A 15,960-nucleotide genomic window follows, 5' to 3' on the forward strand; every position below is an offset into this window, starting at 1 on the left:
AACCGCAGATTCAGAGAGCGTGCTCTCCATAAGTCGAAGGATGTTGGCTGTTCTTTACAGGAAGCCCAGAGAGTCCTTCAGGCTTCTTCTTATAACAAACACCCACTCGAACTACGATTTTGGAATCATTTCCATTGCAAATCCCCTCTTTCCACACCCCTTTAAAAGGCAGCTGCAATATTTGGCATGTAACCAGGGCCTGCTGCACCAACAATTCTCTAAATTTTATTTATATTTCATGCACAGTATGTTCAAACTCTCACTTTCCCAGGTGCCAGATGCTGGTTTGGACACACTCCAGTGGAAAGTGCTTTCCTGTAAAATAATAAAAGGAAAATGCTGAACAAACCACCTCTTTATACAGACTTGCACCTAGTATACCAGAGTTAAGTACTGTAATAATGACTTCACTATTTCCCCCAATTTGCAATCCCCCGAATTCCCTCCTCACCTCCCTCCACAACAAATACTTTGTCTCTAGGCATCAATAAGATGCTATGGTCCTCTTACATCTCTTCAGCGTTCACTTGAAAGCATCAGGGTATAGGAGTCTGTCTTACATGCTTTGGATCGCACCTGATGCAACCCATCCACAGGCATTTCAACTATATGATTTGGATGAGAAAAGAAAACATTTTAACCCACTTCCAGAATTTTAAAAAGATATCTAATAAATTAATGTCTGTTATGTTAATGGCTTTTATATGTTTTCACTAAAAAGTGATGCTTTCCATGTGTTGGTAATAATATTGTCTCTGCAGTCACACAGAATTTTGCCAGGACTCTCAGAATGAACTCGGAATTCGCCTTTGTCATAGGGTTCTTGCCTGCCTAAAGGCAATCCTCAACCCAAAGAGCCTACTTATGAAATGAGCAGCAGTGTTAGGTGGATACTGAGAAAGTGGCTATCATTCAAGAGATTCCCAGTCCACCCGTGGTGTCTACCTCCGCCTCTTTCACCAGTTTCTGTGGTAACATTTCACTGAGCTGAGAACCAGTACAATTTCTTGTACTATTCCAGAAAAACTGGGAACCTTAGGCATGAAAATTTATGTTTGTGCCAAAAAGCTTGTGGTTATATTATGAGGTTTAAATGAACTCTTGTAAAGCGGGTTATGGTGTGTGTGTGTGTGTGTGTGTGTGTGTGTGTGTGTGTGTGTGTGTGTGTGTGTGTGTGTGGAAAGCAGCTATAAAATACAAATATTCTGCTTGGTTGCTGGTATCCCGTTGTCTTTTCTTGCTCTTTCCACTAGATGGCGGTGGATGCCCAAGAAATAACTTGCAAAGGGCTGGTGGAGGGCGGTGAGAGGGGTGTTCTTTTCTTTCACTGGGTTGTTGGTAGCTGAGCTGGCACGCTCTTGTTCCTCTGTTGCGAGTGGGCATGGTATTTTTCTTTTTTCGTGTATGTGTTGGGGGAGGCCGGAAGACTTGCCACAGACCACCTGTTTAATCCAGGTTCAGTTTAAGCATAGGGCAGCATCTCGCCAGCTGGCAAAAAAAAAAAAAAAAAGAAAAATCCATAGAATTTCTCTCAACTATCAACAGACTTGGGTAGAAGCTATGGAACCGTTTCAGGAGAGCAGCCAGCATCGATTTAGAGATGCTTCGGCATCTGTTGCCTATATTTGTGGAGATGGAAGAGAGCAACTCGCTGGTGAGGAATGACCGCGGCGACTGCGATCAACCCACAAGTACTTATAGATTCCCTCCCATGTGCCCATCACCGGATCAGAAGCTACACAAAAAACATAAGAGGTGGCGTCCTTCCGGCCTCTTGTGGTAGAGAACACAAAACACACAGAGAGATCAGCAAGACCTAGCCGGACCAAGTTATCATTGTGTGAAGACGGTTAAGTCCTACAAGTATTATGAGATCAGTGGGGGTACAAACGGCCAACGGGATAGCCTGTGGGTAGAGAGAGTGCAGGGAAGAAGAACAAGGAGGGATAAGAGAACTCGGGTGGGAATCTCTGGAGAATTCCGGAGAGAATTTGGAATTAGGGAGCGAAGAGGAAATGGGAGGGAGGGGAGAGGCCAAGCCCGGCCCTGCGCGGACTGCAGCTTCGGAAAGGCTGGCTCAGCGGCCCCTTCTGTTTTCTTCATTTAGGTCCCAGGCATTTCCGACAGACCGGAGAGTCTCGGGTCAGCCTTCTCGCCGGGGCTATCTCGGGAGCACTTCGGCCACGCGGCGGGAGAAACCGCGCACTCCCGCAGCGAGGGCTCGGGAGGCAAGCGCGGCTACAAAGGGGGCGTGGCGTGGCGAAGGGGCGTGGCGGGTGGGCGTGGCTCGCCTCCCGCCTGTGCCCGCCGACGCCGCCGCAGCTGCCGCCTCCGCCCGCCTCGCGGACCGAGGGAGCGGTGTCGCCGCCGCCTGCCCGCCCGGGTGCCCGCGAGCCCGGGCTGCGGTGGGCCAGGATGTCGGGATTCCTGGAGGAGCTGCTGGGCGAGAAGCTAGTGACTGGCGGCGGCGAGGAGGTGGACGTGCACTCGCTGGCCGCCCGCGGCATCTCGCTGCTCGGGCTCTACTTCGGCTGCAGCCTGAGCGCCCCCTGCGCGCAGCTCAGCGCCAGCCTGGCCGCCTTCTACGGCCGCCTGCGGGGGGACGCAGCGGCCGGGCCGGGGCCGGGGCCGGGGGCCGGGGCGTCGGCGGAGCCCGAGCCGCGGCGCCGCCTGGAGATCGTCTTCGTGTCCTCGGATCAGGACCAGCGGCAGTGGCAGGACTTCGTGCGGGACATGCCGTGGCTGGCGCTACCCTACAAGGAAAAGCACAGGAAGGTGAGCGGCGCCGGCCTCGCCGCGCGTTCCCGGGAGCCGGTCCTCACGGCCCCCGGCGCCCCCGCTGCCCCCTCCTATAGTGCACGCGCTTCCCCTCCTGCTCCTCAGCGTCCCCTGCCTCTGCCCGCCCCGCGTCCCGGAACCCTGCCGGCTCGGGGTTCCCGCGGCGGCAACTCGGTGTCGATGCCAGGCCGCGCCCGCTGGGGAAGTTTGAAACCCCTCGGCCCCCGGGACCCTGACTCAAGTCCTGGGGAGTCGAGGGCCGGGTCCCCCCATGTTGGGAGCCTCCCGTAGCGGGTGGCTGCGGTCGGGGGGGGTTCCGACTCGGTGACCCCCAGCCCCGGGCAGAGGCGCGGGGAGGGGGCCCCTTCCTTCCCTCAGCCCTCGACTCCCCGCGGCTACCTGTGGTGGGGGGGAGGGCGCCGGCCCCCTACCCATAATGCCCGAACCAGGAAGTTTTCTCTCTTTACGAGAGAAATCTGCTTTCCTGAGGCTACCTCCTGCTGTGGCCGAAGGCGGGTCCCCCGGCGCCCTGGGGTGGGGGTGTCGGGCGCTGACCGTGGCTTTGGGCGAGAAGGGAGCTTGGTCGTCTCCCCTTGCCCTCCCTTCGCTCCCCCTTTTCCCTCCCTCGGACTAAACTAGAGGCCATCAGGGAGCCTTTCATTGTCTGGCTGTCCAGCCAGCCATCCCCCCTGATACCTCCCGGGCACTGGACCAGACCCGTCCATGTGGCTGTTAGTGGCTTGGTTGGTGGGCCACTGGTGTCTTGGCATCGAATTAAACGCTGAACCGATTCCTTAAGTGTAGACTGACCAGAAGAATGAGGATGGGGGAAATTTACACTCCTCTGTCAACTTCTCATTCCCTCCTCTCCCCCGGGTTTGCTGCTGAAATTAGCTTGGATTTTTGAGTGTGTCTGTTGGATGAAGATGTCTGTTTTAATAAAACGAATTCAGGAAATTTTGCCATGAATCGAAACAGAAAAAGTTTTGGAGCGCTCTTGCTTAATTAGTATGCCTGCTGCAACGTGTGAATCCAGCCGGGTTCTTTCCTGAGGAGAATCTCTGTTTATGGAGTGGACAGAAGGGTTCTGCTGGGGGCGTTTAGATTCCACTCTGGAGGATGGTAAGGGCATGCCATGTGTTTCTTTAATGCCTATAGAATCTTGTTGAGAAGCATGATTTAGATTTAGTGAGAGTAAAAGGCTTATACTGTGGCCCCAAATGTCTCAAGTAAATCATCCACAGAAGCAATGTAAGGTACAGACTTGGTATTCAAAGTATGAAACACAGTTTAACAAATAGAGTTTGTAAATTTAGCATTGGAAAAACATGGACTCACAAACCACACAGAGGCAACACTTTGCGTTTTAACCACTTTTTAGATGATCTTGCCCATATTTGACTTATCTGCTTGGTACAGGGCAGGGATATGAATAGCCAGTCCTTTTTTGCTCTAAAACATGGGAATCCTTTGTTTTCCTTGGTGGTAGTTTTTATGATCCTTTTGGGGAGGAGTAATGTCCAGAAAGTGATTTATCAAGAAATATTTTCATTATTATGGCCTATTTCTATTGTAGACCAAAGTCTGTGTAAAGTACTGTCCTTATTGGGCAATACAAATGATTTCTAGCTTTTGCAAATACACAATGATGGTAAAATGTTACAGACTTAAGGTCTATTGTTGTTTTCCCCCGTAAGTGATGGAAATAAATTTTCTGGATAGTAAAATAAGGAGCAAATTGAGATGTTTTGCAAATGCCTAAACCTTTTTTTTTTTCCAAAAAGAATATTTAACGTGACAAAAGACCCTGATGCGGGAAAGATTGAAGGTGGGAGGAGAAGGGGATGACAGAGGATGACAGGAGGCTTGGCATGCTGCAGTCCAAGGGGTCGCAAAGAGTTGGACACAACTGGACGACTGAAGAATAACAACAGCAACAACAAGCCATGCCTGCTTCACTGTGTCTGATCAAGTCCTTTTGCACACACACAGACAAAGTGGTTTGTGACCCCAGCCTGGGCCTGTTCATTTCGCCAAGATGAGGGTCTCGATGAGACAGGGCAGACCCTGATTTGAAAATGCACTTCAGTTTGCTGGCACATGCCCTCGCCATGGTGTGTTAGCATCTTACCAATTTATTTTTTGCTCAGAGTTTTTCTGACTCACATTCTATAGTTCACTTTGTTCTCTAAAACAAGTCGCGTTTTTGAGAAGGTAGTTTCTGCCCCTGGATATTCGTGAATAGGCAACTTAAGATTTGATCCTAGAAACATTCTTTTTCATGGTGACATACCAGGTAAAAAAGCTCTATCCAGCTGGGTTTCTTATGGAAAACATACTCTTGGAAATTATAACAGCTGTGTACTTACTTTGGAAGAAATTATTCTCTCCCTTGAAACCAAAGAGATGTAAAAACATTCCTTTTCTGTAACTTCGAGTTTTTGTCTCTCTTGTTTGAAATCGGGGTGCTGAGAAATCTGTGTGCTTGTGATGCCAATTCTGCGATAATAGTGAAAAACCCAGGGCACCTCCAGTTCAGGGTGCTGACTCAGTGGACACTTACCTTCTTGTTGATGGACCCTGTCCCTGTTGTTTCACCCAACGATAAAAATAGCATTAAAGGTAAGGATTTTGTTTTTACATTGAAGGGAAACCAAAGTTCCAGATTACTAATTTTTTTCAAGTTCTCATTAACATTTATTCTTAAAACCATTCGTATACTTCCCATTGGGATAACAAAGGATATGGTTCTAATTAGTTATTGGCTGGCATTTCTCTAAAGAAAATTGAAAAATTATGGTGGGGAAAGAAAATGCCGTGTGGTATTTTTTCTTCTTTTATTAATTTCCCCCTTATTTAGTAAGAAAGTCCAGGGATAACCGTATATGTTAAAACTGCATTTTGCCTGGCTTCTCTCACCTTGATTGAAACTGTGAGAGAACACCAGCTAATAGGATTCCTGCATCTTTGAAAAACAAAAAATTCTTTATGGAACATTGTCCTGTTTCTGCTTGCTTTCGTGGTCATTGCAAAGGTAATTGAAGCTTCATTTTTTGGCTTCCAAGCACACATATAAATAGCTGTGTAGAAATCATTAGATGACAATAGAACTTTGAGTGCTTTCGTAAGAGCTATGTTGTCAGGAAACATAATCCTAAAGTTAAGGCAGTTAGATTTGTTTTAATAAGTAGGTTTGTTTTTTGTTTTGTTAATAGGCATTTTTCAGATTTCTGGAGAGAAAATGTGATAAATAGTTGGAAAGTGGTGAAGATTTGGACTTTGGGGATTTGATCTACCTCTTTGCATGTGTGCTAAGTCGTGTCCGGCTCTTTGTGACCCCATGGACTGTAACCCGCCAGCCTCCTCTGTCCATGGGATTTCCCAGGCAAGAATACTGGAGTGCCATTTCCTTCTCCAGGGGATCATCCCAACCCTCCCGACCCAGGGATGGAACCCAAGTCTCAGGGATGAAACCTGAGTCTCCTACATTGGCAGGTGGATTCTTTACCACTGAGCCACCAGAGAAGCCCATTTATGCCTGGGCTGAATGCCTGATGGAAAACATTTGATCGGGTTGTGCGCCCTGACATGAAAAGAGGCAGTACCACTAGTCTTGCTCTGGACAGGTTTGATGGGCCCTGGCTTGGTCCTAGAACTTCCTACCCCGCAGAAAGTGGACAAGAAAGTTGGAGCAGGGGAGTGTCAGAGTCAGGGGTTCTGGCCTAGCATCTCTGGTCTACCCTCTTCAGCCAGGGCAAGTGGTATCTTCCTGTATCCTGTGTCGGTTGTTTGCTCTGGGTGATTGTGGTTCAGACTGAGTCAGAGACTTGGCTTAGGAGTCACCTCAATCTCTTGGCTCTTAGGATGGGCCAAGATTTGGTACCATTCCTGACAGTCTTACAGCTCCATCTCTCCGAACTCTTCCTCCCTCTAATCAAATACCCTAAGCCACCAAGAGAATGATTTTTGCAACACTGACACACCACTCTGCAGGTGACAAAAGATGGTAAAAAGGCACGGCTGTGAACACTGGACTTTTCTGCCTTCCTCATAAGAAGCCTGGACCAGCCAGGACAGCTCCCTCTGTTGACTGTGTTTCCAGGATCCATCTCATAAAAGACAACAGTCTGATTAAAGTAATAGGAGCACTTTGCCTCGAGAGGCTTTTTCCTCATTCCATTATTTGTAAAGAATTTTTTAGTCTTGTTTTTCTACTCTGCATAACGAAGCTGTCTAGTGTAGTGGATGAAAATACAGACTCTTGTCCATCTGCCTGAGTTTAGATCCTTCCTCTGCCATTCATTAGCTGTGTGACCTTGTGCAAGTTACTCTACCTCTCTGTGCTTCAAGTTCCTTACCTGTAAAATGAAGATGACAACAGGACCCGCCCTACAGGCTTATTGTAAAGATTATACAAGATAACATACACGTGCCTGATGTATAGTGCGTGCTCAGTAAGTGCTAGCAATTGTTATTTGTTAATAAATGGCCGTGAACTTTTTAGTCATACATTTTCTACGTGAGCCTTAGATATATATCACATTATATACTCACAAAACTGTGACGAGGTGTGTTTCTAACTTTTCAAATAAATGACTTTTATAAGCATACAAGGATCCGATCAAAAATCACTCTTGAAGAGATTACAATCGAGGAGAAAGATATAGAAAAATGGAAAAAAAAGCAAACAAATGTTAGAAACAACATCCCTGAAAGTACTGATTGTGCTGATATTTACTGAGCTTCGTACTTGTATTTGCCAGTGAAACTTGAGACAGCCAGGCAGGGAAGCCAGGCATGATAAAGGATAAGAGCTTTCAGATGATGGGGCACCCTTCTTGAGAGAGATTAATTACGCACTTGGATGGTCGTTTTTGTGGTTTGCCAAAGCCATTAGGCGTGTCTTCTGCGGATCCTGGCTGCTCAAATCTGGGCGGCATGGGGGTGGCAGGATTACTGCTCTTTCACGTGGGAAATGGATGGTGCCCGGTCCCCGGAGCTGTAGAAACCTCACCCCCTACGTTGGAGCCGCCTCCCTTCCCAGCTCTGGAATGTTGTAGGATAGGTTTGTTCAGACCTGTCGCCATTTGGGGTTTAGTACTCATCTTTTAGTTAGTGGCTCAGGCCTGACCCGCTGGCTGTCCACAGCTCTTGCTGATCGATTCCTCTTCTGATACAGGTTGGGAGGGAACCAGAGCACAGAGGAAAGCAATGGGTTTTGAGGTTAGGGTCATTGATTTCATTTACTCATTTCTTTCCCCCCCATCCCACCCCCTTTTTATCACTATGCCTTGTGGTTTGAGGCCTTGTTTTAATATCTGAGCAAATTGGAGAAAGAAGGCTTTGTATTGTATACAGCTGGGGTGGGGGGTGAGCAAGTCCCTCAGTCAGGGGGGCGGGCGGGGAGGGCTGTGGAAGGGGAGGTTCTTCTTTATTTCCTATGAGGACCTGGGGCCCCAGGGCTGGCCCCATTCTGAACTAGTCTGGGCCCCTTACTGTTGATCTTGTTTCGGGGGGAAACGGAGAGGAGGCTTGGCATAGGATGCGTTCTTTCTTCACGTTCTGAATTCCCAACGGTGCTCAGTGTTAACCACCAGGGTGCTTAGGTTTCTGTATTTCATTAACTTACCATTATGCTTATTCAAAGGCACTCAAAGAAAATGGCTTTGAGTTTAGAATCTTTCTGCTGATCCTGACTTTGACGAAGCTCTTGCATACTGTTCCTTTACATCTTGCCATTTAAAAAGTGACTAAGAGTTTTTGAGTCTCAGGAGTCATCCTTGATTCTCCTGCACTGCTCCCATCAAAAAAGGCTCCGAGCCTTGTTGCTTCGGTCTGCTTAACAGCTCTCAGCTCCGACCCCTTCTTTCCTTCCCTTGCTTCAGTTCACTTTTCACACGGACCACAGCAGCCTCCTCCATGGGCTCTTTGCTTCCAGTGCGACCGCTGATTCTCAAGACTAGAACTTCTCAAACTGTCTATAGTCAAGTATTAGTTTGCTTTTGTTAATTTCCAATCAGTTCACACACACACACACGTGGCCCTATTATACATAACTCCTGTACAGCTTGAACCACATACAGCTCCTCACTGAGTTGACAGCACATGGATTGGTCTCTGTCCTATTCAACAAGATGAGACTATTGATCACAGGCTTATATGTTGCTGGACTGTCGAGCTGCTATAAACCATTCTAGGTTCACACTCTCCACTGCTGTACCTGCCCTGTCGTGAACCAGTCACAAAGAACTGATGGATAAGCACAGGGCTACAGACCCTTCTTGAGCCCAGTGCTGCTCTTGACTGTTTCCAGAATGGAAAGACAAGTTCAAAAACACAACTCTGATTTTGTCATTCTGCTGAAGAATTCTTCAGTAGTTCTTCATAGCCTCTGGGGTCAAGTCCAAGCTCTGGAGCATGGTCCCCAACTCTTCTCCTGCCTCATCTCCCACCTGGGTAATATCTTCTCCCACCTGGGTGAGTTTGGATCTCTCTAAAATCAGCCCTGGTTTCCTTGCTCGAAGAACTTTTCCTGTGTCTTTCCTCTCTAGGTGGGATGGTTTTGTGAGCATCCGTAGATGGAGTACATGGTTAACAATTAGCCTCGCGTGTGTGTGTGTTTTGGTCTTTTTTATTTGACTCTAAAGCTGCTTTCGTTCAAAAATTTATTTATTTCTGGCTGCGCGGGCTGCACATAGGCTTTCTCTAGTTGTGGCAAGCAGGGGCTACTGCTCTGCTGAGGTGTGTGGGCTTCTCATTACGGTGGCTTCTCTTGTGGCGGAGCACAGGCTCTAAGTGCACGGGCTTCAGTAGTTACAGTTCGTGGGCTCTAGAGCATGGGCTCTGGAGAAGGCAATGGCACCCCACTCCAGTACTCTTGCCTGGAAAATCCCATGGACGGAGGAGCCTGGTAGGCTGCAGTCCGTGGGGTCGCTAGATTCGGACATGACTGAGCGACTTCATTTTCACTTTTCACTTTCATGCATTGGAGAAGGCAATGGCAACCCACTCCAGTGTTCTTGCCTGGAGAATCCCAGGGACGGGGAAGCCTGGTGGGCTGGCATCTATGGGGTCACACAGAGTCGGACACGACTGAAGCAACTTAGCAGCAGCAGCAGCAGAGCATGGGCTCAGTAGTTATGGCCCACAGGCTCAGTTGCCCCATCGCATGTGGAATCTTCTCGGACTAGGGATCAAACCCATGTCCCCTGCACTGGCCACTGAAACCCCAAGGAAGTCCAACTGTAAGCTTCTTGAAGACAGAAACCAATCAAAGGGGAAGATGATCAGTGTTTTGGTTCTGAGGATTGAAAAATATGGTCATAGAAAGTAATAATTTGGTCACATGCAACTTTGAGATTGGTAACTTGAAAACAGTATTTTCCACATTGTGTGAGTTGAATGTGCACTTTCACTAGTACTTAGCTTGATTTTAACATTTAATATTAGAGTTAGGCCCTGACTGGATTGTATAATTGTATATACCTACAGTATGTGGGTGTTTTTGTTTTTGTTTCTTAATGAATGCTTTCAAGAGCGCTTCTACAAGCAAGTAGATGTGTAACTCCATTGCCCTATAATTCTGTGCTCAAAAATAGAAAAAGACTAGCCTCTCCTTTTTTGAGATGTCTTCCCAGGTGGCACAGTGGTAAAGAATCTGCCTGCCAAAGCAGGAGAAGCGGGTTCAATCCCTGGGTTGGAAAGATCCCCTGGAGTAGGAAATGGCAACTTACTCCAGTATTCTTGACTGAAAAATCCCATGGGCAGAGGAGCCTAGTGGGCTACAGTCCATGGGGTCACAAAGAGCTGTACACGACCGAGCATGCATGCATGCACAAAAATCTCAGTCTGTTAAAATAGTCTCCTGTCTGCAGGCCTATCCTTCCATGTTTTTATATTTCCTAAATAATTTGTGTTTCTCTGGCGTCTTTCTTCCAAGGAACTCAAACTACATGTGTATTATTTTTACAGCAACTAGTCATCAGTAGGTATTAAGCATTTTAGTTTTTCAAAGTATATTTGAGTTGGAGCATTGATGCAAAGAGAACCGATTATTATTAATAGATCAGGGTCACAGTGTTGAGGATGAAAGCGCACAGCTGAACTCTCTTAAATTCAACTCGGTCCTTTCTGTTCAAGAAATTGGATCTTAAAAAGTGTGTACATCAAACATTCTCCAGGGAAGAGGAGGGAGCCTAAACTGCTCTTTCAACACATCACTTTCCGAGTGGATTCACTCTAGATATACATGATGGACTCTGAAATAAGATAGAGGTGGTTTAACCACTTAAAACGTTTGCTATTGCCAGGAAGACAGGAGAGTTAGAACTCTTTTTCTGTTGCTGCCTTTCCATGGTGGTGGTTTCTAAGGGCCTTTTAATGATCTGGCTTTTTTTAGATCAGCCAGTGAAGTGCCCCCAACTCCCCTTCATCCTATGCAAAGCCTTGGGGCTGCTTTCGTGCTTTTGTTCAGAGACAAAATTGAACTTCAGGTATCCTGCAGAGATCCTAGGACTAAATCAGTCCTCCCTTTTATGAGGTTTTTCAGAAACTGTGGTTCTAACTTCTAGTGAAATCTCAAACATGTGCTTTCTGCTTTATGACAAGTAAGAAGTATAGTAATTGAAAGTTGCTTGAGTGCTGTTACTCTGGAGTGAAAGCCTGTAATGGAAACTTTTGTTCTGTGGCATCTGTGATTAAATGCAAACATAAATTTTATGCTGCTTGCTGGTCATATAACTCTTGGAGCAGATACACAATGGATTTTTGTATGAGCTACACCTCAGAAAAACCCTTTTTTAAAAGTTTAAGCTTAAAATTCAGCATTCCTTTCTAGTACATCTGTTACTCACTCCCCATTAGATTATTTTGAGACATCAGTTAACAGGTAAATTCAAGTAATATTTCCACAGTTAATAATGCTTTTATCCTGGAGCATTGTTGAGTAGTCATAAAATAGGGTGTGGTCAGTTCTGCTGTTCTAGGGATAGAGTTTCCCGCTTTGTTTTCCTAGGAGAATTTTATCCCGCTGAATCGGGTTTTTTTTTTTTTTTATAGTTTTTTTTTTTGGTCCTTTTTGGTCAATATCCCTGGGATAAAAACTGAATGGATTGAGTGTGTTTAAAATCAGAAGACGCTGCCTTCCTGCTCCAGCCTCCCCCCGCCCCCCGCCCCCCGCCGCAACCCCCCATACATGATCAGGTCAAGACAGTTTTCTTTTGATCGTGGTGGCTTACAGCACAGCTGCCTCATCTGTTACTCATTTTTGGGGGGGTTTGATGTGAAATATAAAGATTGGGCAGAACAACGTGCACTAGGCAAAAATTACAGTGTAGACTTCTGAGCTCTGAATGGCAGTGGATGTGAGTCTGAGGACAGTGTGTGTTGACCTTTGGGCACGAGTTTGACTGCAACTTAAAAAAGTGTTTAAACCCACAGACCTTCAAAAATACCCCCATTATAAGTGGATATTTAAAATCTGTTGCACAATGAGTAAAAGAATGGACTCTGGATGGAGTTTCTTAAATTTGAATCTCATCTCTATCACCCTCTAGCAAGGTGGCTTTGGTGCAGATTACCTAACTGTGTGTCTCTAAGTTCCTGGTCAGTAAAACAGAGATGATCATATCTACTTTATAGGGTTGTGTTGTTAAGGATTAAATGAGTTAATATTTGAAAATTGTTTCGAACAGTGCCTGGTACATCGTCAGAGTCCCTGAAATGTGTACCCCAGGTGTTCGGTTATGCCATTCCATTTTTTTCTTAAAAATAGTTACTCAGCTTACAGGAGAGAAGGATCCTCAGCCTTTTTGTTTCTTTGTATCCCTTTACTTTCAGCACCTGGCTCTTTGCTTCTAATAACCTATCATGTAATCTGGTTTCTCTTCAGTTTCTAACTAGGACTATAATCATTCTTTGTCAGTTGTTGACGTGATGACATATCCTTGTCTTTGAATGTGGGTATGATTCTAGACTATCTCTTTGACTAATTGCATGCTCAGTTTTACTGAGTGGATTCTATTTTCACTTTTGAGCTGGCAGAGGAGAGGGGAGAGATCTTGGTCTCTGCCTATTCCCCCTGCCATTTATTTATTCGTTAACTTTTTTCTATGGAAAACTTCTAACATCACACAGGTGAGGAAGATAGTACAGGGACCATCACCTGGCTTGCGCACCCCACACCCACATACAATAATCAACTCACAGACACCAGCTCCCCTCACCCCAACTGGGTTATTTTGAAGCCACTCCCAGACATCCTATCATTCCCTTCTTAAACATTTCACTAAGTAAGTCTTTAAAAAATAACCACAATATCATATCTTAAAAATCTAGTGATTCCTTTATATCAGCATACATCCAGCCAGTAATTCAATTTTTCATGAGGTTTTGTTTTTTTTTTTTAAAACAATTGGTTTGTTTGAGTCCAAATAAGGTCTACACATTGCCCATTTGCCTATGTTCCAAATATTTTTCCCCCTCTCCCTGACCATTTTCAATTATTCCCTTTCATTTAAACTTGCTCTGACTCTGGGTCTACGCACTTGCCACATCCCTTACCTTTTCTTGGCTGTGTTTCCCTCTTTGTCTAGGTCTGTGGAATGCTAACTCCTGGGTTGAAAGGGTCCTAGCCGCCTGTATCTCAGAGGCCCAGGTGTAGGTCAGCTTGTAGACACAGGTGGCTCCGAGGCTGTCCTCAGGACCACTTGCTGGTGGTTTACTCGCTAAGTCATGTCCGGCTCTTGGAATCATGGACTGTAGCCTGACAGGCTGCTCTGCCCATGGGATTTCCCAGGTAGGGATACTGGAGTGGTTTGCCTTGCCCTTCTCCATCTCTGTGCTCTGCTGGCCTCTGTGTAGGCCCTGACCTCTTCCAGGGCGTTCCTCACAGTGGTGTGAGGGCCCCCAGCAGCTCTGGGCTTGCCTCCTGGCCTCTCAGAACTCTTGCAGGTGGAGGCCAGCTTGGTCCTCTCAGGACCAGTCACCATGGCCAGGGTGTGTAATACTCTGGCCAAACCTAAGTTACAGCTGCACCTGTGTAGTAAGAGCATGGGGGTCAAGAACTCGGTAGACTGAGCATCAGGAAATGGGGGACTCATGCCGGAGAATTGAGGGTGTGTAACTAGAGGGAGAGGCCAAGTATGCTGGGCCAACAGCATCATGGATGCCCAGTAGAGTCCTCTGCACCAACCCCATGAGAGGGTGCCCAGCACGTGGTCATCTAGCCTCTGCTAGAGCATGTCCAGTGACTACAACGTGCCCCTTCCTGAGAAGCCCTGAGATGTCGGAAAGAATTCTGACATCCACCATCGTCTCCCTGGGGACTTTAAAACTCCTCTCTCTTTCACAGGAAAGATCCCCTTGGTCCTTTGACCATTTCTCAGATAATGTGTATTCCAGTTTCTGCACCATCCTGGTCTTTCATATCTGAGCTCTCTCCAAGTTTGTCTAGGACCTCACTTAAAGAGTAGTCCCACACCATAAGCACAGACTCCAGTTCGGTCTGCACCAAGCACAAGGGTAAGCTTAGCACCTCCTTTGTTCTAGATCTTATCTAGTCTTATATTATCATAGTCTGAGATTGCATTCTCTGTTCTGATAATCACATCACACGGTGTTGATTCCAGACCTCCAAAGTCCTTTTAACAAAACTCGAAAAGTCCTTTTCACCAATCTTAATGTCTGAACAGAAAAGAACAGAGTCCCAAGTATTGTGTCTGTCACCTTAAAGAGTCAGTTTATTTATGTTTGATGAGTTTTTGCAGGCTGTTGGAATCTTTCTTATGCCCTTGCGGTTATTCACAAGGATCATTGCCCTTTCTGGCCTTTGAACTATGGGATCCCTTTCTAGACCTTATCTATGTCTGGTGATGGAATCCCAGAGCACAGGGACCCCCTCCAGGCTAATAGCAGCCTGTTGGTCAGTGGTTCGACCTACTTCAAATCCAGCCAGTTCTAAATCAGCCTAATTGTATCTCTATTCAGACCACATTTCTCCATCTGGTTAACATGTTTATCCTAGGAGACCTTAACAAACAGCTTGCTATCACTTAGGTATTTGCTGTTTCCCTTCCAAGGAAAGAGGGTCTGAAATGCTTTGTGTTCTGTAAGCCCATGCTCACTTCTAAATCGATCACTTTTCCTAAGTGTTTAGCAACTGTGATAACCTGTACGGTTTTATTTAAGGGTCACTGTCAACTTCGCCAACCTGTAGGTTGCATAGTCTCCCCCTTTCTGCCCTTTTGAAAATTGATAGTCCTTCCATCTGTGATTGCAGTTAGCTGATACACTGGCCACGTTTTTCCCCCCTCTGATGTAATCCATACCTTATAGGAGGACTTGCAAGATCAGCTAGGCAAGCATGGAGTGATGGAACATTTGTTTTCTGCAGAGGACCCTGTGGCCAGACATTCCCAACAGTCAATACATAGTTGCTGCTGCTAAGTCGCTTCAGTCGTGTCCGACTCTGTGCGACCCCATAGACGGCAGCCCACCCGGCTCCGCCGTGCCTGGGAGTCTCCAGGCAAGGACACTGGAGTGGGTTAATATATAGTTGGGAGCACTCAGTTCAATCAGAAGGCCCAAATCCTGTGCTTTCTGAAGGTAGTGTTTCTATACTGATTGCTTTGTCCGCATCCCAACACCCTCCCCCCACCCCCCACCCCTCACTGTCTGATTAGGGCACTAATAGAGCCTGAGGGAGTCTTTTCATAAAGCCACTTCTCCCCTTCAGGCGCAGGCAGGATGAGAATCTGCTGGCTAATTAAGTGTGGCATTTTGTTTCAAAATGAGCAAGAGACAATAACTGGTGACAAAGCAACCCAGCGTCCTTGTGTTGAAAGATTTTTTTTTTTTTAATATTTGACTTTTTAGGATGAATTAGCCCATTTAATTTGAACAGTTTACCTTGCTTTAAAATGGATTTGCTTTCTTGCCCAAGTGTATTTGCACACTTACAATTACACATGAGTCTGTAACATGTTTTGCAAGCTTGGCACCTAAGAATTCTGACATTTCTCGTGTTAGGCACAAAGATGAATTGAAATTAAATGCCTAAGACACTTTCCTGGTGGAAGTGACTTGCCTAAATTTGCAGAAGGTCGCTGGCTTCAGCCCTTGGCTGTATTGTTTTAAGCTTTTACAAATGTTCTTAAGAGTAAAATACTACTTAATACCACTTGA

The 15,960-nt window shown here is 46.3% G+C and overlaps 1 protein-coding gene and 1 long non-coding RNA gene across 2 annotated transcripts in view; one reads left to right on the top strand and one right to left on the bottom strand.

Annotated features, from left to right (window-relative positions):
* Positions 1–200: 200 nt before the first annotated feature.
* LOC132342970 (uncharacterized) lies at positions 201–2,266 on the bottom strand. Its single transcript, XR_009491591.1, has 2 exons — positions 511–2,266; positions 201–315 (listed from the first exon to the last, which is right to left on the bottom strand). It is a non-coding gene; the product is annotated as an uncharacterized lncRNA (long non-coding RNA).
* A 75-nt stretch (positions 2,267–2,341) lies between these two features.
* Positions 2,342–15,960, top strand: part of NXN (nucleoredoxin) — a 163,946-nt gene continuing 150,327 nt past the window's right edge. The window contains exon 1 of the mRNA NM_001102136.1: positions 2,342–2,775. Within this exon, the coding sequence (NP_001095606.1) occupies positions 2,416–2,775 (360 nt within the window). The 5' untranslated portion in view covers positions 2,342–2,415. The remainder of the gene's footprint in view (positions 2,776–15,960) is intronic.

Source organism: Bos taurus, chromosome 19, assembly GCF_002263795.3.
Source record: "Bos taurus isolate L1 Dominette 01449 registration number 42190680 breed Hereford chromosome 19, ARS-UCD2.0, whole genome shotgun sequence".
In the NCBI taxonomy this organism is placed as follows: domain Eukaryota; kingdom Metazoa; phylum Chordata; class Mammalia; order Artiodactyla; family Bovidae; genus Bos; species Bos taurus.